The 23,600-nt window shown below is 43.3% G+C and overlaps 1 protein-coding gene across 3 annotated transcripts in view; it reads right to left on the minus strand.

The window, feature by feature from the left end:
• The window catches only part of EPHA4 (EPH receptor A4), a 188,542-nt gene extending 176,049 nt beyond the window's left edge, over window positions 1-12,493 (minus strand). Inside the window, exons 1-3 of one of the 3 annotated variants that reach the window (XM_006861878.1) lie at window positions 12,347-12,493; window positions 9,329-9,396; window positions 4,127-4,790 (exon numbers count right to left, since the gene is read on the minus strand). In XM_006861878.1, the coding sequence (XP_006861940.1) occupies window positions 4,127-4,790; window positions 9,329-9,396; window positions 12,347-12,437 (823 nt within the window). In that variant the 5' untranslated portion in view covers window positions 12,438-12,493. The remainder of the gene's footprint in view (window positions 1-4,126; window positions 4,791-9,328; window positions 9,397-12,346) is intronic. The other 2 variants (XM_006861879.1, XM_006861880.1) reach the window with 2 other exon arrangements.
• Window positions 12,494-23,600: the final 11,107 nt, after the last annotated feature.

A 23,600-nucleotide genomic window follows, 5' to 3' on the forward strand; every position in this document is an offset into this window, starting at 1 on the left:
TTGCAGCTGCTTGGGGCAAGCTCACCCTCACCTCCCCCCCTCATTCCCCGACACTCTTGACACTCCTTGAAGGTTCTTCATCCTTGGGCTCCATTAGCAGCATGCACTGCTTGGAGACCAGAACTACAAGAGGAAATGGCCTTCTGTCTCCAAGGTCCCTTGAGGACTCAGGCAGATGACCAGGGTTAGATTCAGACAACAGCACACCCCAGGCCCCCAGCCGCCCTGGCCATTTTTGTCCAAGGATCCTTTGTCAAACATTTAAGATCTTAATCAGTCTTCCCTCTGACCTCCCAGACCCTGAGGAAGATGGATGAGGAAGCAGGTGACCTTTCACCTGTCCTTCTATTTGTCCTGCCACAGTGGATCCATTGAAAAGACAATTTGGGGTGGAGTCTGCTGCCTGAGTTCTGAAGACTTGGCTGGGTTTTCCTTTATGTTCTTTCTTAAGCTCTCTTTACACCCTTGCCTTTCTGGCTCCACCCCCTAATCACTTGTCTCTCACTCAAAGGGTTCTCTTTTCTCTGGGTGGGGGGGGAGGAGGGAGGGAACGGCACTCTCCAAATATCATTTCAATATGAAGTGTGAGAGTGGGCATTAGTCTTTACCAGGGCCGGGGCCAGCCTTCCGTTTTTTAGCCTTGACTTCAGAGACTGGCCAGAAGATGGATTTCTTTTTCACTATTTCAACTTAGCACCCTTAAAAGTCAACAGTTGTGACCTTGGGGAGAACAAAATGGTAAAAGAAATGCTAGCATTAACACTGGCTTAATGCTTTATGATCTACAAGGTGCCCACCACCAAGCTGACATTCCTGAGTCCTCATGAGGCTGGAAGCTAAAGATCTCACTTTACAGATGAGCAAATCAAGGCTCAAGGACTCAAGAGACAAAGGGACCCAATGGAGACACAGTCCCTGTCTCTATAATCTCTCTGCTATGCTTGGGTCCCACGCTGACAAACCCCTTAATGACTTCTAGAATGGAGACCATCACTTTTATCATTCCAAAGAGTTGTAGTCTTAAGCCATCAAAGAAGAATTTCCATACAAATTTGGAATTTAGGAGAACTCTTTGTCATTTTACATTTTTTTTTTCCTTCTTGTCTAAAAGTATCTGTTTCTCTCCTGGTAATAGTAAAAACAAACAACAAAGTACAAGATTTTATATGATGTGTCTTCTTCAAAGAGGTAATCATTTTATGAGTAGCAAAAAAAGAAAAAAAGGCTGGATCACATGATCACCTGTCTGAAAACACTGAGAATTCTCAAAAAAAGACTCAATCTGCCTTCCCTTCCATGACCTGTATCTGACCTTGTATTAGAACTAATTTATTCAGAAATGGTATGGCCTGAATCATTGAGTCCCTCTTACTACATGAACCACATGATTAACTGGATTCTGAAGATTATTTCCATAAAGCAAACCACGGAACTGTTCAATTGCCTTTACATTCACTCTGTCCTCCATCTTTTTCTCTTTTCCTTCTAATTTAGGTTGTAAAAATGTCAAGGAAATTCACAATGTAGCAATGTATGAGTCACTGGGATCTGTGACAATTGAAAATCAATGACACCAGTACACAGAGATGTCCGGATGCTTGAAGGGTGAACATTTGATCAGTAGATGGAAGTTAATGGGTGGATTTTTTTATTTTAGATGTTTCCTTTTAAATATATATAAACTCTTGACATTTGACGATGTGTAAGACCTGTCTTACAAAAATCAAAAAGTCAGAATAATTTAGTCTCCAATGTGATGTACTTCATGACTCCTGCTATGATTTAGTAATTTAGTCCCACTAACTAGGAGTCCCGGTGTGGCGCTGTGGGTTAATGTGACAGACTGCAAAGCCGTTTGAACTGCAAGGTCAGCAGTTCAAGCTCACCAGCTGCTCCTCAGAAACCCTATACAGGGTTGCTATGGGTCGGAACCGACTCTATGGCACTTCACAACAACAACTATGTGTAGAGTTGTAGCACCAGCACTGGACTACTACCCACAAGGTTGGTGGTTCAAATTCACCAGCCACTCCTTGGAAATGCTATACAGGATCACTATGAGTCAGAACTGCCTCAGTGGCACTTAACAATAACAACAGTGCACAAACCTATTTTCTAATACTAATACAAGAATATGGAGTCCTGGTGCGGTGCTGCGGGTTAATGCACTGGACTTCAAAGTCAATTTCAAGTGCAAGGTAGGCAGTTCAAGCTGACTAGCCGCTCCTTGGAAATCCTATACAGGGTCACTATGAGTCAGAACCAACTCGATGGCACTAAACAACAATACCAGAATATACTTGGGGTTTCAATTCAATATAGCTTCTATAGTAGTTTCTAAGTTAAGAGCAAATGAGTACAAAGAATTACTAGTACTAAGACAAGTCATTAATATTGTTTGGTTTTTGTTTTTTTGTTTTTTTTTAAAAAGATCAAAACCTCTTTAAAGTCCAATTTTTAAATTTGCAAGTACATAAGCTAATGTTTCACTGTAGGTCAGTCAGAAAGATGTTATTGTTGTTAAGTGCCATTGAATCGATTCCGACCCATAGCGACCCCGTATAGGGTTTCCAAGGAGCAGCTGGTGAGATTGAACCACCGACCTTGCGATTCAAATGACTTAGTCTGACACATTAGCCCATAGCACCACACCAGGACTCCAGTCAGAAAGAGAAGCAGCCTTTATTCTAGGTCGTTTAAAATTCAATGAAAAGACTTTTCACTGTCAACTAGAGAGAGCGCTATGGCAGATCAGGAGTGACACTTTAGAAAGGTACAAACTTTAGAAGGCAAAAAACACATAGCTCTCTGGCACCAAATTACCAAAAAATGCAATTATCTTCAGGTTATAAATGTTGATTTCTAATCAATATAGTGGATTGCCCCAAAGTTAATCCCACCCTGTCATTAACATGGCTGAAATGCCAGACACATTGTTTGGCAGTCAGTTACTTCAGGGTCTTTACTAACCAAATCAGATGAACCATGTGGCAATTCCATCTACAACTCAGTTATAACCCTGCAAATAGATTCAACTGCCCTAGTCCAGAAATGAGACCAGATTTATACTGTAACAATTTATTAGTAACAATGGTAACAGTAAGAGTCTCAGCAGCCAACTACTGATAACCACTAAACATAAATTCCAAGCAAAGTAAACACTTGGAATAACTGATGTTTTAAAACCTTAATCTACACATGACATGCACCATCATATGCATATGGCTTGCTCTCATCTCTCACCCAGACAGAAAGCTCCCATGGAGGAAAAGATGACACAAACAGAAAGGAGAAGAATGTAGTGCATACAATGAACTTTCGATGAGAAAAATCATGTTACTCAAGTGACAGACAGAAATTAACATCATAAAAAATACTTATTTCTTCTAAGACTCAAGTAACTAAAATGAATCACTGTTTACTACTGCTGGACAGCAGATCAAATAAGAGAGCTCTCACTAACTCTATATCACCACCTAAGGGGAATAAAGGTCTTTGTCATGATTAATTTCACTTAGAGACTTTATCAATGGGGCTCAGTGGAACTGAAGGTCCTTGAAACATTCAGTCTATCCACTTTGGTTGGGCCTTGTCTACACTGATCTACAAGGCCAGAAGAAGAGAGAAAAAAAAAACAAAAACGATTTTCTTCACACAACTTGATCTTAATTAGCAGAAGGGAATTGAAACACCCCAACCCTAATTTCACATTTGAGCCATTTACACATAAATAGATAAGAGCACAGATATTTACCATCCTTGTCATTTCACCAAGTCTTTAGACAGGAAAACCATGGCTCAAAAATGTGTCCGCCCTCTTTAAGTAGGGATCAATCAAGCCCATTTCTTCAGCTTGTTCATTTACATTTCAGAGGGCACATCAAGAGGGCTCAGATCTAAGTGCCTGTTAGCAAATGTGTTTGGCCTTCTGCTGATTACAGCAGCATCATTTATTTTGTCAGTCTTAGCCTTGCCACCTGGAGCTATAGCACTTACTCATTAGACCCCTCTGTCCCACCACATCCCACAGGGGCTGCTAATTACTGGCTTGACTCCATTTAGTCTCATCTCTGATTTAATTACGTGCACTAAGCCCTAATGAAAAGTACAATATGGCTCTTCTTACCTTGGCATTCTCCATTCCGCTCCTCATGCCCAGCATTGCATAGGCAGTTGCCAATGGGTACCAGCCATTCACCATCTGCCCCACAATACATTTTTGGCACATCCTTCTCTTCTGAGTTGTTGACACAGGAGCCTCGAACTTCCACCAGGGAGGACGTATCAGCTCCTGTGATGGTGTCAGGAAACTGGGCCAGGTTGCGAACGGTGAGTGGACACTTTTTATAGAACACGCGGACTGAGACGAGAGCTATACATGCCCCCACATCCTGAAAAGCCAAGTAAAATCCCTTTTTGCTCAGTGGCCCTACGTCCCGGATCTCGGTGTTCAGCTTCATGATTCGGTCACCAATGTCCACCTGGGTGAAGCTCTCATCGGCAGCGATGGTGTCAATCTTGGCAAACTGGCTCTCTCGGATGAAGCGCTCTTTGTCATTGTCTGATTCATAGTAGTAGAGGTTGAACGTCTCCTTGCAAGTCCCCATGACGCCTGGAAGGCTATTACAGTCCCTCAATGTGAACTTAATTTCGATGTATACCCTCTGAGCCCCTTCTCGGGTGATCCAATCAGTTCGTAGCCAGTTATTTTGGCTGGGTTCCATCACATTACATACTTGGTAGGTTCGGATCGGTGTGTTTTTCTCATCCATAATACTCACTTCTTCCCACTGCAAAGATTCAAAGGAAATACCATCAACTACAAAATTCCATCATATCATGGGGTACCCTCGAAGGGCACTATTTATATTTCAATAGCAAGAAAAGGATAGGGCACCAAACCTCACTAAGAAAGAATCTCACAGCAGATAAGGAAAGAATTTATCAGGAACGTGTGTGTGTGTGTGTGTGTGTGTGTTTAACTGTCTCATTCTTTTGCCTAAAATCTGGAGTTCTTGTTTGTACGTTCTCAGCAGTTCCTTGTGGTGGTCTAACAACCTCCAATTCACCTATTACAACAGCTACAATTTGAAGTGGCAACAGTTCAAATTTACTCATAAATGAAAAACTCGTATAGGTATTGTTTCAACAACTGAGCAGGGACCTGCAAATTAAGGGCAGGAAGAACAGAGCTTGCCAAAGAAGACAATTATCAGTTAATTAATGGTGCTCCTGTCAGAACTTTGCTCCCTAATACCTAAAAAAACCTGTCAGTCCATTTAGTTGGCACTGTCACTGCTCCTTGGAAGGGAAAAGAAAAGCCCCCAATTCTGGTTTTGGTAATTCTAGGAAAATAGCACATTTTATGGCTGGGGACTTCAAACATACTGTCATTCATTTCTAGTGGCAAGACACTTCTCAAGAACATTGATTCTACTAAAAAAGTAGTGTGGGTGCGTTTTCTGGGAATGTTACTATAGGAAGGACCATAATGCATTAGATTCCATATCCTTCTCATCTGCCACCAATATTACAAGTTGCAGCTGGAATGTAAGAAAACATGAATGTATATTCTGCAGATAGAGAAAATCAAATACTAAGAGGTCTCTGTGCTACAGAGACCAGAAAAGCTAAATTAGATTAGTGGTGTTTCCTTTACATTCTATAGCTTCACACAAAGATACAAATGGTGGGCCAATCTGAATTCTCTGTGACTAGGAGTGGACCTACGCTCACTATAACTTGTAAAAGTAACCTAAAAAGCAGCAAGATAGTTTGGGGACCCCTAGCGTAGTGGTTACGAATCGGGCTGCGAACCGCAAGGTCAGCAGTTCGAGACTACCAGCTGCTCCGCGGGAGAAAGAGGAGGCGTTCTGCTCCCGTAAAGATTTACAGCCTCGGAAACCCTGTACAGGGTCGCTATGGGTCGGAACCGACTCGATGGCACATAACAACAACAACAACCAGGCTCTTAGGCAGTCTCTACATTTTCATTAACTACTATATTGTTGTTGTGATGTGTTGTGGAGTCGGTTCCGACTCATAGCAACCCTGCACAGGGTTTCCCAGGCTGTAAATATTTACAGGAGCAGAAAGCCTCATCTTTCTCCTGCAGAACAGCTGGTAGTTTCGAACTGCTGACCCTGAGGTTAGCAGCCTGATTCGTAACCACTATGCTACCAGAGCTCCTTTTATTAATGCATTTATATAGATCTGGTATAAATCAGCTTAAGAATCTAACACATGAATATAATTAAAAGGAAAAAAAAATTAAAAAAAAAAAAAATCCGTACTCAATAATCGCTCCACTTAAACCTCATTCAATCCAGTGAAGTGTATAGAACCATAATGTATCTTTTAACGGGTTTTCCGTCTGTGCATTGGAAAACTATTAATGGGTAGAAATGTTACTATGTGAAGGACCATAATGCATTAAATTCTGTATTAAATACAGAAACTGGGAAAGGATAAGTACCTTGTGGTGATAAAAATTTTTTTAATCTAGTCAGCAATATATTGCCTATAATTTACTTAATTTAAGGGGGAAATTCATACAAATCACAAAATAGTCATTCCCACACTTCCCCCCCTCAAAAAAAAAAAGAGTCATTCAGCATGTTTCCCATTTCAGAACAAAGGAAACTTCTAGCAACACAACTAAAAACACAAAGGGTACCTCGTTCAAGTTCAAACAGGCGAATTCTAATTTCGCAGCCTGAATGTAACCACCTAGCCACACTGATCAATGTTATCAAAGCAATGACAAATCTCCTGGCTTTACATTTTACAATCACAGTGCTAGCAACTCAATATGCTCTTTTAAATGACAAGAAATTACATTTTTTTTTACTCCAAAATTGCCATAAGGGGCCATCCATCACTTTGCATTATTTTTATATTCTGCTTAGTTCTTATGAGCAAAGAAGAGAAGAGTTATCTGACTATATTTCTTGTTTTACATGGTGATATTGTCAAATTACGTTTCTTTTTTTGTTTTTCTGTTAGTAACAACTACAACTAACAACCACAGCAACAATCAAATGTCCTTATTGGACAAACTACTAACCCAATTTCCAGTCAAGAAAGATGACCGTAAACTGTTTCAACTCAAGTAGAGATTTCAGAAAACTGTAATAAAAAGTCTTGATAAGCTTTTACCCTAAACTGGAAAGAACATTAATAAATCCAATCTATCCCTACTTGGTAAATACCCAAAATTCATCCCTTTGACTCTAAATCTAAAAAGTACTCTTAAGTGATACAAAATAAGAGACTCATTACATTTTTTAATTCAGTATATAATTTCTTAAGTCATTACTATGTATTTTGCGATGACTAATTCTAGTATACAAAAACAAAATTTCATATCTAATTTCTTACAATACTTAAAATGTTACACATCTAGTACTAACAGAGACAGACCTGCCTATGTTAGTCCATAGAATGATCTGTGTTATATACAGTCAAGTTTGGCATGTTTGTTTTATTTTTTTCAACAGACATCAAGAATCAAAAAAAGTTGTATCTAGAAAAAGTGACCAAGTACTCTTTCAGCACTTCTCGCGGGGAGGGAGGAAAGGATGTCTATAGCCTATTAAATTCCAATAAAAGCTTTCCAGAAACTAGACAGACCATAGACTGCGCTCTAAAATTTGGCACTCCTTGCTTTTAAATAGGCCACATGTATATTTAGTGAAACTAGTCAGGTCCAAAGTAATTCTGGATATAGTCTTTCTTCCAGCCAGCAAGAGAAATAAGACTCAGTAAGTATATTATTAATGAAAGTCCTGATACCCTCCCCCAGCAAGTTTACTAGCAGTCCCAATGTATTGTAGTCTACAGAGTGATAGCCCCTGTATAGCATGGGGAAGCATCCTCGGAATCAGTGACCTTTCCAGGGTATAGGATTAACCAGGAGCCTGACTCTCTCCAAGATAAAGCTGTACCTTTCTTCACATTCAAAGGATCAGGGCAATTGCCTGCAATCAGCAGAGAATGCAGCCTGTCTACAGGGCCAGAGGGCCAGAGAGCTGCCAATCACTGTCTCCCCCCTTTAAAAAAAAAAAAAAAATGGGTTTGAAGACAGACTAGAATTTTTCAGCATAGACCAAGCCATCTGTAGTCAGGTACACACAGAAAACAGAGAAACGAAGCAATCTCTGTTTTAGTTTACATGGTTGAAAAGACCTGCTTTGGAGAAAAAGCCAAAAAAATTTCTGTTTCATGACTGCGTCCTTGCCCGGTTTTATTTTCGAAGTATGTCTACTAGAATCATTTCTAGGCATCTTTATTTTTGAAATTTGTATTGCTTATTCAATAGACAGGCATGGAACATTTTCATCTGGGGTATGTTGTCCCCCATAGTAGAAGCTGGCATTACAGGAATCCTAATCTTTCACCCCTATTGTTTTCAATTAATTATCTCAAGTCACACAGACTACCAAGCATGAGAAGGTAAAATGATTTGCTTAACATTGAAAGGATTAGATAATTCGTTTTTTCAATTTGCCAGAAGCCAGAGGTACATGTCATTCTTATGTCTTTCTACTCAGGCCTGTTAGGGAAGGAGGGGGAAGGATGCAACCATTAACCTAGTTCTATTTCCCACTCTTCCTATGGAGGCAGTGACCACATATGTTACAAATGCAAGACAAAATGAACAGTGACGAGTGCGCTCAGACTTTGTCATCCAGCCTCCCTGATTCCTAGGGAGCCAAGATTCCCAAAGAGTTAAACTTTTCACGTTTAACACAAACAATACTCCAGCCTGAGGTTTTTTTCCTGCCTATATCGTGGCCCTGGCACAAGTACATCTGATTTTTTTTTTCTCCAAAACCAATTTAGGCATTGTGACAGCAAGGTAAGACGCCTCCCACTGCTTCTATGAGGAACTAAACCTGCACCTGGGACAAAGAGAGAGTCCTCCCACCCCCAACCCCCTGGTAGCCTTATGTATTCATTTTCCTCATCTGGAAATGGAACAATTGCTCTAAAATTAACCCTGTCAGGACTTCAGGGCCCTCACAGTCAAAGCCAGAAATTCTAATTTGGTCCCCAGATCGTATTTCTTGTGGGTATTTTAAACAGGCATCTGAGTCTAGCAATTCTACCAATCTCCTAAGTCTGAAGCCCCTTTCTGCCCTTTTGGGTTTCTAGTTTGTCCATGACAGAGCTATCCAAAGGGAGTATAGGATTTCTCCAACAAAGCATAATTCACTTCATAGGCCACAACGGAAATCTAACCTCCTGGTCACAATCAAATGCTTAGAAAGTTACTAGTCACTCCTTTCTTTTCACCCTTTGGATCCCAGTGCAACTTGGAACTTACCCCTCCTTCCAAAGGACTTGCTATCCACCCAAGTTCTCCCTGAACGGATCTGGAGTCCAACAAGGTAACTGCAAGAAAACAAAGACAAATAGATTAATTCCCAATCATAACTAACACACACACACACAAGGCAATACTACAAAACCAATTTGCCTGAGCGTTTCCATATGTGCTGAGGGTGTGCATTTCCAACTCTCATCAAAACCTAAACTTGCTCTCACTTATGTAAATAATCATTACTCACTTGATCTTCTCTCCTCTTTAAATCTGTAGGTTTTTATTTATTTAACTTGCTTAACATTTAAAATTCCACCCAAGGCCTCAGTTTGATTCATTCTCTAAATAGGATGAATAGAGAATCTCAAATACAATTCAAAAAAATAAATACATCTATGGAAGGCAGTTAACACGCCAGAGCAAAACTTGCATTCATCTCTGTCTGGTGTCTACCAGAATGATTTGTTTTTGCAAGTTTCAGAGGACCACAGAGTCATCCTCATGGTGACAAAGCCATAGTTGAGTTCCAACAGAGATGATGGGAGGGGTCCTGGAAAGACTCTAAGCTGTATTATCCCCCCGCCCCCCATCACTAAATAGTCTGTGGATATAGCATCCAGTGTTTTTAAAAATATCAAAGTTTCAAAAGGGGGTACAGGGGGAGACAGACTTGTAGAATTAGAATGCAAATGGAATGCACTAACATACTCTCTGAGTCCCAGGTCTTTTTGAGGACACTAAAGGCTCATCCTAGGCTCCAGAGGGGAGGAAAAAAACCCTGGGAATCTTAGCCAAGGAGTGATGCCTAATGGTCAGGCAAAGGGAGACTCATCCATCGAATACTGATGAGCTGTGCCCTTCCTAGGCTGGGGATGTCCTAGGCACTAACGACATTGAAAAGGACACAGAATTTCCAACCTCTCCACATTCGCTTTCCCACAGAGATCTTGCAGGCTTGGGGGTCGAACGGCCTATGGCAAACGAACCACTGGGTTATTAATTTGATCAGTGAGACTGCTCTTCAGGTTGGGGGAGGGGTGGGAATTGGGCGTCTTCATACTTGCCCCAGGGTACTGAACTCTCAGGCTCACCCCAGCCCCCTAGATCCTGCCCACGTCCTCTCTCATTTCACCCCAAAGTCAACCAAGTTAAAATCTGCCCCTTTCTGCTGGTTTTATGAGAAGCCTGAATTCCTGGGATCCGTTAATTGTTTTAAAATGTCGAGCCTTCCCAGGGTCGCTCCCGCCCGGGAGTTGTGCCCCCTCCTCATTCTCCCTTCTTGGTCCCTAGAGAAAAGCCCGCTACATCCATTTGGATTTATGTAAGGTGGATTAGGCACACAAAGGGAACAATAAGACCCAATTTACAAAAAAGGGAGGGAGCAGAAAGGGAGGGTAACAAGGAGAAAAAGAAACGTGATGGGAATAAAAAGCTACAAAATGAATTAATTTTAAGGGGGAGGAGGGGTGGCGGGGCCAGACCCCCCCCCTTCTTTCTACATCAGCCTGAGGCTCCATCAGCGTCTTTTTGTCTAGGGTTCCAAAGTTTTGCTTCCAAAAGCGAAAGCAAGAAAAGGGTAAGAAAAAAAGAAAACCGCCTCTACATCTGCGGTAAGAGAGATCTCGGGTGGGATGAGTGGATGGGAGACGTCATAACAAGTGTGTGAAGTAGCCCCGAGAACGCGGGATCCACAATTCCGTTTAGGGGGATGACTCTGAGACCGAGGTGGCACCTGGCGCCAAGTCAGAGGGAGGGGGAGAGAATCAAGAGGGCGCCCCTTCCACCGAGTAGAGTCTGCCGGCAGGTGTGTGACTCTCTCGGAGGCTCAGTCTGGCGGACTCTGGGTACCCGCTGCCGGGCTAAGGCTAAGTTGGTTTTTGGCTCCCTCCTTCGGAGCAGGGGAAATGATAGATTGCACAGAGATGGACCATGCCTAGAGAGGTGGATAGATGGATGGGGGGAAGGGGAGGGCTCGGCGAGACGACTAGATGTTCTCAGGCGCGAGCATGAGCAAACGCCAGGGCACACGCGTGTACACTCAGGTCACCGTGCACGGGCACTCTGCGTTCGCGTCCTCGCGGGCACCCCCGCATTCAGAAGCACGCATTTGCACGCGAGCGCACACACACAGACAGCTCGCTTCCGCGGTCATTAGAAATCAAATGAAAGATCACCTCGCCCCCGACACAGACACATCCGCACACTCAGTCCTTTCAGCACCTCTGGCCCGGAGTAGACGTGCGGCAAACGCAGCACTTAGACGGGGGTCCCATCGGTTCCGCAGGTTCCCTCCAAACTAGCCCAGTGCACAGTTCTGAGGGCGCAAACTCGCTGGCGATCAAGTTGCCGGCGGGGTCTCCAGGACTGCGGGAGGAACCTGGGGGTCTCCGATTGCCCAAGGCCTGTGATCGCAGCCCCAAGCGGGGAGAAAGGTGTCTGACGCCGGGCGCTAGAAATCAGGTCACTAGCGTCCAGCACTCGGTGCCTCGACCGCTGCGCCGAGGTGGCCCAGCAGCCGGTTCCGGGGAGCGCGGGGCTCGGAAACTTTGTAGAAAGCAGAGCTCAGAATGCTTCCGCAGGAACCCGCGGGTCGTTAGCCCTAGCCACGCTCCAGGCTCCGGTTTTCTCCTCGCCTGGGGCTTGGAGAAGGGGGTGGGAGGCGAGAATTTGGACTACAACATGCTTGCTTTTAAAAAAATAATTAAAAAAAAGCCTGGTGTCGACTCTCCGTGTATCCCCTTGGGGTGTATCGAGTCGCCCCGCCAGTCCAGGAAGATAAACTTTGGCCTTTCGCTACAAACTTGGGCATCCTGATCACAGACTCGGGTCGCCCCTAGGTACAGGCCCGTCGTTCTCTGCCGAGCCTTCGCGGATCCCCTCGCCCTGCGCCCCTGTTCCGAAGTGGGGGCGCAAGGCGCACGCCAGGATCCTCTAGCCCCCGCCGGCCCCTCGCGCCGGGATCTTTCCCCTCCGATCGTCCCCTCTCTGTTGGCGACCTCGAAAAGGCCGCCCCGCTCTCACCTTCATTCGCCGGGTACACCCTGGAACCGGTGACAGCGTAGCAAATCCCAAAGAGAAACGAAAAGAGGACGCAATAGAAAATCCCAGCCATGGCTCGCCGGTGCCAGCGCTGCTCCTGCCGCCTCTATCCCAGTGGAATAAATGCTTAAGTTAAGAGTGCAGCAGGCTGAAGACATTGCCAAGGGGCGGGCCCGCACGTGACGCGCGCCGCCAGTCTAGGCTCTGCGGCCAATGGCGGCGCAGACGGGGCGGACAGGCCCCGTCCCACCCGCAGAGCCCTCCCTCTAGGCCCCGCCCCCGAGCTCCGCCGGGCTTTAGGGCTCAGGGTCCCCTTGGTCGCAAGGAGCGAGAACCATCTGCCCTCTGCCTCGCCCGAGGAAGCCAACTGTTTCCGTGGACGCCACCTCGGGGATCGAGCCCCAGAGTGGCGGAGTGACCTTCAAAAGACAATTGATGGGGCATGGGGGGTCGAAGGAAAGAAAGCGAGATGAGGAAAGATGGGCCCCCTTCCCTTTGGACGGCTTGAGATCTAGGAAAATGCTCTTTTATTGCAATAAAATAAGGATCAAGTTACCCTGCCCCTTTGCTCCGGCGCCTTTCCGGGAGTCGACGTGCTCGCGTCCACTGCGTTTCGACTGGGGCCGCACACGTGCTTCGGCGCGCACCCACCACCCTCTTCGACACCTTGCCCTATTTTGTATCTTTATGGCGTTCTTCCATCTAGAAAGCTCTTTAGGGAAGTTTTGTGACTTGATTACGCATGTCATCCCAAGCTCCCAGACTCCGTCCTGGATAGTGGTGACCTCGGCATTCGCCAGTGTCCAGCGCATTGCCTAGCCTGCGACGGGGCTCAGTCACTCTCCAGAGACTGAAGGAGTTGCTTTTGAGCGGCAGGGAACCTCCTCGGGCCCGTCCCCGCTACTCGCGTTGTAGGGCGCATTCCGGCCAGGGGACTGAGAAGGCCTGGTTGCAGCGAGTCAATTGTGGGTTATCCGTGGGGAAGCCCCTGGAACAAGGCCTAACAGTTCCGGGGTACCAGGAGTGGAAGCGACGGGCTTGAATGGGTGTGTGGGTGCCTGCAGGTGCACGAAAAAGGCAAAGGGGGACTCGGAGGCAGCCCAGGTCGTCCCTGTAGCTAAGCGCTCCGACCTTTCCCTGCGCGGGTGCAGACTGAACTCGCTGTCTGGGGACCTGTGCGGCTGCCCCTGTCCTGGCGACTCAGTATCATTATCCTCCTTGGGACGCAGGCACCACCCGGCCGTGGTCTGTCCCCCGGCGCCTGGACTGTGGACGCAACTACCTGAGCGCAGTCCGGTTGGGAGTCGCCGGTGATCCGAGGACCTGCTCCCAGCGCGACTGTGAATCTTCTGGGCATACTAAAGGGTCGCGATTCCAGACCCAAACCTCCCCTTTCAGTGTCGGATTACCCAATAAGCAAGGTAAGCACGGGCTTACTTGTGCTTATTTACTAGTCTGTAGTGAACAATTTCACCGTTTTCCACCACATCAAAGATTCTGCTTCTAGGTCTGGCTGGCATCTGCCTCTCTCCCAACCCCATAGCACCTCCCTACAGAAGAAACGCCTCTTTTCAAAATTACAGTCACTGGCAGGTAGTAAGCAAGGTAAGCACAGGCTTACTTGTGCTCACTTACTAATATGCTTATTGGTTAAGTCCTCCCTAGTTCCCTTCCCTCTGCCAGACCGCCCCTTCTCTGGCCACCGCTGGAGCTGGGCGAGGATTTCCTCTGGAACCTAGATCCCAGCGGGGAGACCACGGGGAGCAGAAAACGCCTCCCAGCCCAGCTAAGGCTCACTGTGAACCAACGGCGCCACCTGCCGGTCGAATGCGGCAGTGCGCGGCCCTGTGGCAGAGTGCGTGGAGAAAGGTGCGGACAAAGACTTTGCAGATATGGGGTGTCCACGGGGTACCTTTCGTCCTACCTGCCCATGCCTGGTGACCCAAGCTACTCGTGCGAAATGATGGCGGGCGGCGGTCCAGAGGACCCGGGAGTCTTGTGGCGCCTCTCGCCCGCTGGATTAAGGAAGGTGCAGTAAGAAAACATTTCAAGGAGAAACTCAGGGATTGCACGATAGCTGCTCTGCTTCAAAAGGGACCCTAAATAAAGAGGGGGATGGGGATGGGTGGAAGGGGTGTGGATAAGAGAGTGGGTCGCGAGATCCTCTGCCCAGACCCTGAACTCGGTGTATTCGGGGTACCAAGCCGCCGCAGCATCGCTTCGGAGCTGCACGTTTCAGGGGTGCAAACTCAGATCCCGGCGACGGAGCTGGGCAATTTTTAGGTGAGCGCACTGGGCTGGGCGCTGAGCGAGGGCTGTGTGGGGAATGGCCCAGTGGGACAGCTCGCACGGTTCCTGGTGTTTAGGCTGCTTGTGAAAGACTTAAAGAAATACAACCATCTGAAGAAAGGGATTTAAGTTTTAATAATTACTGATTTTATAAAAGTAAAAAGAAGACAGGGTGGGGTGGGGGTGGGGGTGGAGCACCAATGGACCATATATATGTATATATGGATCTCTGGTAACATAGTGGTTACAAATCGGGCTGCTAATCTCAAGGTCAGCAGTTCGAAACTACCAGCGGTTCCCCGGAAGAATGATGAGGCTTTCAGCTCCCTTATAGATTTACAGCCTCGGAAACCCTGTTACAGGGGCGCTATGAGTCGGAACCGACTCCAAGGCACATAACCACCACTACACGTATATATACTTATATACATATAAGGGGACTTCAGAATGGGCCTGGAAAAAATTGAATTGAAAGATAATGGATTTTTTCCAGAAATTTTTGAAGTCCCCCTAGTGTGTATGCGTCTGTATAAATTATTTTAAAGAACTGCATGAAGTCCTTGTAACCAATGCACTTCTAGACTGTTTTGTGTATCTTCCGTGGTTTTATAGAAAAAGCAGGTGGATATTGGTCCTTGGCATTTGGCACAAGACTCAATAAAAAAGAGGAATCAGAATTCCTTTTAAAATCTTGTAAACAATGGTTGCTCCTTACCAATCTGCAGGGGCTTCCGTTTTGCATGTATGTAGCAGAAATGGAAACACCCCAGTCCTTAAAAGCAGTGAAATTTCTACAACACATACCATTTGGGGATGAAAAAGAGTTATATGCACACTGAAGATGAAAAAAAGTTATTTTCGCCACAGTTGCTTGAAAACAAACCTTAGTTTGCTAGGATGCAGCCAGAGACTTCCCCTCTTTTCTTCAGATTTTGTCTTTTTGTAGCACTGTAGGATAAAGCACTGGGCCTCAAGGTTGGTTTGAACTACAAGGTTGACGGTTCAAAGTCAGCAGCTGCTCCTTGGAAACCCTCTACAGAGTCTCTATGAGTTGGAACCAACTTTTAACCACGGCAACAGTTTCGGAAAACCAAGAGGTAGGAAATGCTCATTTGAAAAAGCTGAACTATAACTTCGAGTTGAAAGCATTTCTGGGCTGCAGGTTGAAAAAAACTGCTGAGAATTCTGTTCCTAGAGAGAAGTATCCCAGCATTCCAGATATAACTCCTGCCTCAGATAGAACAAAAAAGAGAGAAATGACGGTGGTCTTTCCATCCCACCATTGATGTAGAATTTAGACTTCAACGGAAAACACTTGGGAGTCTTTAAATGTTTGAAAGGATTGACAAAAATCAATGGTCGGTCTATGTCATGAGTGTACAATAAAGTTGTTGTTGTTATGTGCCGTAGAGTCGGTTCCGACTCACAGTGACCCTGCACAGGGTTTCCGAGGCTGTAAACCTTTACAGGAGCAGAAAGCCTCATCTTTCTCCCGCGGAGCAGCTGGTAGTTTCGAACTGCTGACCCTGAGGTTAGCAGCCTGATTCGTAACCACTACGTTATACAGTAGTATACTTTAAAAAAGAACCAAAAGTCACATACCTTAAAATACATATTTTTGGCCTTTGAGTAAAATCAAGCTCACACAGTTGTAAGAATGTGGAACTCGTTGGCTCCCTTTAAAAGACATGTCAAAATACACAAATTTACAAGATTTAGAAACATAGTAATTAAAGAATTTTTAAGATTCCCTTCCCCCCCTTTCTGCACATTGTCTTTCACATAGACTTGAGCTACAAAGAACATTTTAAATGCTAAATTGAAAAGAGTTTGAATTTCAAAGGCAATTCTATTCTGCAAAAGACATTTTAAAATAGCACCTAACATCTCAGGATTTTCTGCCTCTAAGTGGAAGAGCAATTTCACCGAAGGAATGAGAACATGATCTTTAACCTGTGGACAAATCAGTAATGGTAGAGAATACATGGGAAGGTAGAGAAAAGGGGACAGAAAGAGAGAGAATTGAAAAGGTGAATCCACATTACCTTTTTCTAGAACTAGTCCAGATTTTCTAGATGAACTATTTCAGATTTTCTAGATGAACTATTCCAGATTTTCTAGATGAACTATTCCAGATTTTCTAGCTAGTATTCCCTTCATGTTAGTCTTTTTAATCAAGAAAACGGTACACTCATACAATTAGTATCTTGTCATTGTATGAACCGATGTTTATATTACACATCCCTGGCTAACCATTCTAACTGGGTCTTTTGCTTACGTTGTGTTTAACATCTCTGAGACTTGTCTCCCTCATCTATGAATTGTTGACAATTATGGCATATGATTCTTTAAAAATCTGAATACATTTTATAGAGCATGCAGTCTGGTAAATGCTGTTGTGGTATTAAGTGCCATTGAGTTGATTCCAATTCATAGCAACCCTCTATTGGGTTTATGAAGAGCGACTGGTGGTTTGAACCACTGACCTTGAGGTTAATAATGCAGTGGTTATCCTACAGTGCCTTACTAGAACTCCCTGGTAAGTAATTGTTGTTGTTGTTGTTAAGTTCTGGCGAGTCAATTCGAACTCATAGCAACACTCTATAGGGTTTCCAAGGAGCGGCTGGTGAGTTTGAACTGGCAACCTTGTGCTAAGTAATAGGTAGCTATTATTACGCTCAATAATATTTTGTTGTTGTTATTAAGTGCCGTTGAGTTGGTTCTGACTCTTAGCTACCCTGTATAGGGTTTCCGAGGAGTAGCTGGTGAGCTTGAACCACTAACCTTGAGGTTCAAGTCAACTTTGCTGTTCAAACTGACCTTGCAATTCAGCATATTAACCCACAGAGTCACATATTAACAACTTAATATTATTAAATGGGAAATCATTTATTGAGCTTCAATCTTTTCTTTCATAATGAAACCAGGAACCGTGTTTTCTCTTTTTGCTCTATGAGAGGAGAATGCTTAATTTCACCAATTCATGGAGTAAGGAAGGGAAATGAATTTTAAATTCTTCCCTCCCTTAATTTGTTGATTTATGGCACTTTACATCCAACTGCTAGATAATTCAACTGGATTTGAGAGCCTTCAGGTTAAACCAGTCTTCAAAGATAATAATTTAAAAGATAATTAAGTGAAACAAGGTGTAAGGATCAGAAGTCCAACAACTAGCTCAGGATGTTGGTGATAAAAAACAGTCAAAGTTCAACTTATTAAAATATCCACCTTTGTCAGAAAATGCTTCTGACCACAGGTCACCACTCACATAGTAACTTGAAACAACATTTGGTGGGTTTCCTGAAGCTGCCAGGAACCCCTTGTGTAACTTTCATTCTTTGATGTAAAGGCTTTGATGCAATAAGAAACAGTACCTTATTAGCCATTTACACCTGAGTGAGAAAGATGGTCCCACAGCTCAGAGCTCTGTGGGGTAGGAAACGCAGCAAAAAGAAGCAGCAGGCTTCCTAAGACGCTGGGAGGGAGAAGGGAATGACAGTAAGGTTGGAGTTCTCAAGAAATTCTGAAAGTTATTTGATGCTGCCCCAGAATATGAATGCAATTCTAAGAAACTTTGGAATGACTGTTGTTGTTGTTGTTAAGTGCCTTCTAGTCATTTACAACTCCCTGTTGTTGTTGTCAGGTGTGGTCAAGTTGGTTCTGACTCCTGGTGACCTTATACGCAATGCAAAGCAGAAGGAAACACTGCCTGGTCCTTCTCCATCCTCAGGATTGTTGTTATGTTTCAGCCCATTGCTGCTGCCACTGCGCCCATCCATCTCACTGTGGTCTTCCTCTTTTTCACTGACCTTCCACTTTACCAAGCAAGGACTAGTGCCTTCTAATAATATGTCTGAAGTGTGAGAGATGAAGTTTCGCCATACTGACTTCTAAGGAATGATTCCAACTGTCCTTCCAACCCAGATTTGTTTGCTCTAGCAGTCCATGGTCTTTTAAATATTTTTCTCTATCTCATAGCAACCCTTTATAGAGTTTCTGAGGACTGACTGGTGGGTTTGAACCACCAACCTTGCGGTTAGTAGTCCAGTGCTTATCCTACAGTTGTACCAAAACCATGAGTTGAACTTATGCAAGGGTCCTTCTCAGCCTTGGTCACGCTTCTTCCTCTGTCTCTGTCTTCTTTCTTTCATTTATTCATTAATTCTCAGAAGTCCCCACCCCATAGGAGTGTGGGAGGGTGCACTGGGAAGCTTGCATTCCCCAGGGACTCCACAGAGAAGTGGAGGAAGAGAGAGACACAGATCCAGACACTCCATTCAGTCTTGTGACAATCCCAAATCCCTAATGTCCTGGGGTGGCACTGGAGGATAAGCACTAGACTGCTTACCTCAAAGTTGGAACCAACTCGATGACACTTAACAATAGTGGTGTAGACAGTTAACACGCTTGACCGCTAAATGAAAGTTTGGTGGTTCAAGTCCACCTAGCAACATCTTAGAAGCAAGGCCTGATGATCAACTTTCAAAAAAACAACTTTCAAAAAAACCAATCACTGAAAAATGTTATGGAGCTTAATTCTACTCAACATGGAGCCCAGGTCAACGCAACTGCAACTGGTTTTAACGTAACATTTGGCAGAGACAATGGACCATTCTTGAGAACTCCAAGGAGATTATTTGCAGCTATGTTTTGAACTGAACTAAGAACATGAGTTAAGCATCAGATTTTTTTTTTTTTTTTAGGCATGAAAGTGATGTCCCCAAATAACTAGAAACTGGAATCGTTCAATACAACAGCTACAAAATTGTCAACAACTGGAATAGAATGTATTTGCTCATTCTAATTTAAATATGCCAACACAAAGCTGAAAGTCACAGCTACTAAATATTAAACATATAACTATGCTGGTTTATAATTACTAAGAGAGCTTTGGAATGAAGAGTTATTTTATGGTGAAAAACCACTGATAATATGCAATTCATAACATAAAGCTGGCATAATATTTTTTTTCTTTTTCATCATTTTTTAAAGAAAGACAGAATCTGGTCAGAATACCAGTTTATAGAAACAGAACAACAGCCCTCTCCCCCCCCACACACACACACACTTTTTGTTCTTTCTGAGAAAACAATAGAATTGCAATGAAGTGCCCTTAAAAAAAAAAAAAAAAAAAAAAAACATAATTTATAGTTCCTATCAGGCTGCAAACCTTAAGGTCAGCAGTTCGAAACTACCAGCTGCTCCGTGGGAGAAAGATGAGGCTTTCTGCTCCCGTAAAGATTTACAGCCTCGGAAACACTGTACAGGGTCACTATGGGTCAGAAATGACTCCGTGGCACATCACCACCACCATTTAATAAGGATGTAATTTTGGAAACTTAACTTTTCCTTCCCCATCAAACATTTATGTTCCAAACATTTATTCTGTCATATCAAAAGATCTTTGAATAGTCTAAAGATGTCCAAAATGACAAATATATTTCTTTACATATGATTGTTGTTGTTAAGGGCCACCTAGTCAGTTCAGACTCATAGTGATCCTAGATAGAGTTTTTGAGGACCAGGTGGTGGGTTTGAACTGCCTCCTTTCAGTTCAAATTGATCTTGAGGTCCAGTGCTTATCCTACAGTGCTCCAAGCACAACAGAGATCTTTTAAACACTTGGTTAGATCACTGGACTTTGTAAGAAATGTAATTTTATAAATGTTATATTTCGTTAACCTAATCATTTATGCCAACTAGTAATTAGAAAAAAATTTTCCACTGCAAATGATTATGCTTTTTGGCTGTTGATTCAAAACACCAAAGAGGAAACCCAGTCAAATCTCCTTAAGAACATTGTTGTTAAGTGCCATCGAGTCAGTTCTGAACCATAGCGACCCTGTATAGGGTTTCCAAGAAGCAGTTGTTGAGCTTGATCCGCCAACCTTGTGGTTCAAAGCAACTTTGCAGTCCAGCGCATTAGCCCACAGTGCCACACCAGAACATAGTAGGTCATTTTTCCTGAATCTGCTTTGTAGGCTTCACTAGTCCTGGTGTGGCGCTGTGGGTTAATGTGCCAGACCGCAAAGCCAATTGAACCACAACGCTGGTGGTTCAAGCTCACCAGCTGCTCCTCAAAAGCCCTATACAGGGTTGCTATGGGTCAGAACCAACTCGATGGCACTTCACAAGAACAACATATATTGTTGTTGTTTAAGCGCTATCCAACTCATAGCACCCTTGTATAGGATTTTCAAGGAGCAGCTGGTGAGTTTGAACTACCAGCCTTGTAGTTAGTAGTCAAGTGCTTACCCTTCTGCCCTGCACCAGGACTCCCCAGTATATATTTTAATGAAACCTTATTAAAATCAATTGAACGTAAGTAAGCTGGAGACTCATAAGCCTGATTTGGTAAACTTGGCATTATTTTCAGAACTTCTGTTGTTGTTGTTGTTGTTAAGTGCCGTCGAGTCGGTTCCGACCCATAGCGACCCTGTACAGGGTTTCCGAGGGACAAGTAATATTTAAAAACATGAAGAATTCGTATAAAATAAGTGCTAGCTCAAAAGCCTATGACCAGCATTTGCAACTTTAAAATATGTAAGCGGCCTTCTTGTACTTAGTTATTTGTGGAATCACTTTTTCTTAGACCGTAACTGTATTTGTAAAAATCAACTGGCTCAAATTCAAGCAAACAATGAGTGATTTGAAGTAGGGAGGTAAACAGAAATTCTGTTAGTAATGGATCATTTGACTCAAAATAACATTTAAACTATACCAATTCGACCATTTGTTTATCTTCTGATTCAACTCTGTCCACGTATGCACCCCATGGTCTCCTTTTGCAATGAGGTGAGTTTAGAATCAGGCATTAAAATGCCAAGAATGCTGTCTCTGTGCCATTTACTATATAACATTGTGACTTGGCATGAGGGTCACCTTGCCTTTTAAATCTCTAGCTAGACCTGAGACTGAGTTGTCCCAGTTTGTGATAAATCTTTTTTCTTTATACAATATTTGTACATTGTAAATACTATAAGATTTGATGTTTCATTTTGACATTCAGGATTAACGCTTGAGATAACATTCTAGTCTCTATCGCCTGTATGTCATGCAACTCTGAATTCAAACAAACTTGGACCAAAGCACGCACAGGTGATTATGAGAGGGACCCCAACATACATTAGCTTATAGAAATACACTCACATCACTGACTTCAATCTGCCTATTTATATTACATGAGGCACCAATCAGAGGTCACTGAAGATCAGCAGGAAATTAATCATGTCACTTTCTTGAACTGGTCAATTCATGGCAGCTGGCTAAAGCAGGTCACATTTCCTCTGTATATTTCATTAGCTTCTCATCTGAAACTTTCATAGTTTTCCCTCAGATTGTTACCACTTAAAATACATTGTTCAATGCCTAGGGTGTCCACACTGGTGAAGTTATTCAGTAAACTACACTCACCATGTAGAAATCACAGTGAACTCAAAGATAATGAAAAAAGCCAGGGTGGTTTGTGTTACGTTTCCTTTAAAAAACACATTTTTTGGCACCACTTTATAATATGTGTTATAGTCTCTAAAGCTGAGATTTCCATCTACTTATCTACTGGGTACTGGTTGAAATGATTAAAAATAAGATTAGCTGACATTTAGGCTCCTCCTAACCCTAAGTATTCTCACAGTTGGTTAACAATCATTGTGTTAACTCTACATCTAGAAAGGATCTGTGATTGAGATCCGTCCACTTGCTGGATACTGATTCAATCAGCTCAGCTCTGTTTTTTTGTTGTTGTTGTTGTTTTTTTTTTTCATGTCCACCTACACACAGCCGTCCATCTCCCCAAAACCTTTTTTGCTGTCAGCCAAATGACAGGTTGGATGGGAGCTTTGTGTGCCATGGCCCCCTGAGGTCTGACGCCACATTTAAATGGAAAAGGGGCAAACATTAATGGTTCTTGAAAAGCTGTGGGGATGGGCAAGTACTGGTGGAAAGGTTGTGGTACACAGTCCCTTCAGAAACTGCTTTCCCAAATACAGGCAACAAAAATGCAGGCACAAATACCAAACTCCCATTGACCAAGCCCCAATGTAAAGTACCATGTCTCTTGGAAGGCAGGCACCCCAAGACTTGTAGATGCAAAGAATAAAGCCCTGTGGCTGTACTTTAATGAAGTTCTGGTGCCCAAGAACAGTTGTAATTTCTCTCTGAGTGTGAATGATACCATGTGTCTAGCTTTCCCTTTCTTGGATTGACTGATTCTTAGCTGCCTTGTAAGTGCTAACATTTCTTCATAGCATTGCTTGGTGACCTTTGTTTCTGCTAATTGGAGAGTAGTGGGAGGGAAGAGCGTTCTGCTTATAGTTTTGTACAGATGTAATGTTTTTGTAGTAGAAGGAGGCTGTAATCTATGAGATGAAGCCACATTACTGGGACATTTATATTTGTACCGTCGTTTAACTCCCTGGAAAGTCAGATAGGGCATTAGTACAAATTAGAATTTGGATCTCTATAAAAAGAATCAGAATTAAGACAGGGACCTTATTTTAATGACTCCATTTTTACTTAGTTAAAACTACAGGCTCTTTTAAACAAATTGTTCCGAGTTTTCATCAAAAGCACTAGAAGCCCTGATGGTTTCTAAAAAGAAACAATTTTCATATTGCCTCTGGAAATGAGCGTATTTCCCTCCAGTTCAATTAAGGTACACATCCCCTAAATATTTCCTATATTGTCATGCAGTAATGTATTACAAGTAATGTGGTGTTTTTTTTTTTTTACATGCGCTAAACTCAAGTTTTACTTCGATTGCATTTCTATTTTTACTTTTGTTTTATTGGAGATAAATGAATGTAAAAGTGAAAATAGCAAATGATAGGAATGTGACTATTACAGCGTATCATCCTAAATTCTCGATTTTGCTGTCTGGGAGCACTGTGCTTTGTAACAATTGGGTTTCTCATCTACTCAAGCAAAAGGCAAGCCCCAGTTGTTCAGG

This window comes from Chrysochloris asiatica, unplaced genomic scaffold, assembly GCF_000296735.1.
Source record: "Chrysochloris asiatica unplaced genomic scaffold, ChrAsi1.0 scaffold00044, whole genome shotgun sequence".
Taxonomy (NCBI): domain Eukaryota; kingdom Metazoa; phylum Chordata; class Mammalia; order Afrosoricida; family Chrysochloridae; genus Chrysochloris; species Chrysochloris asiatica.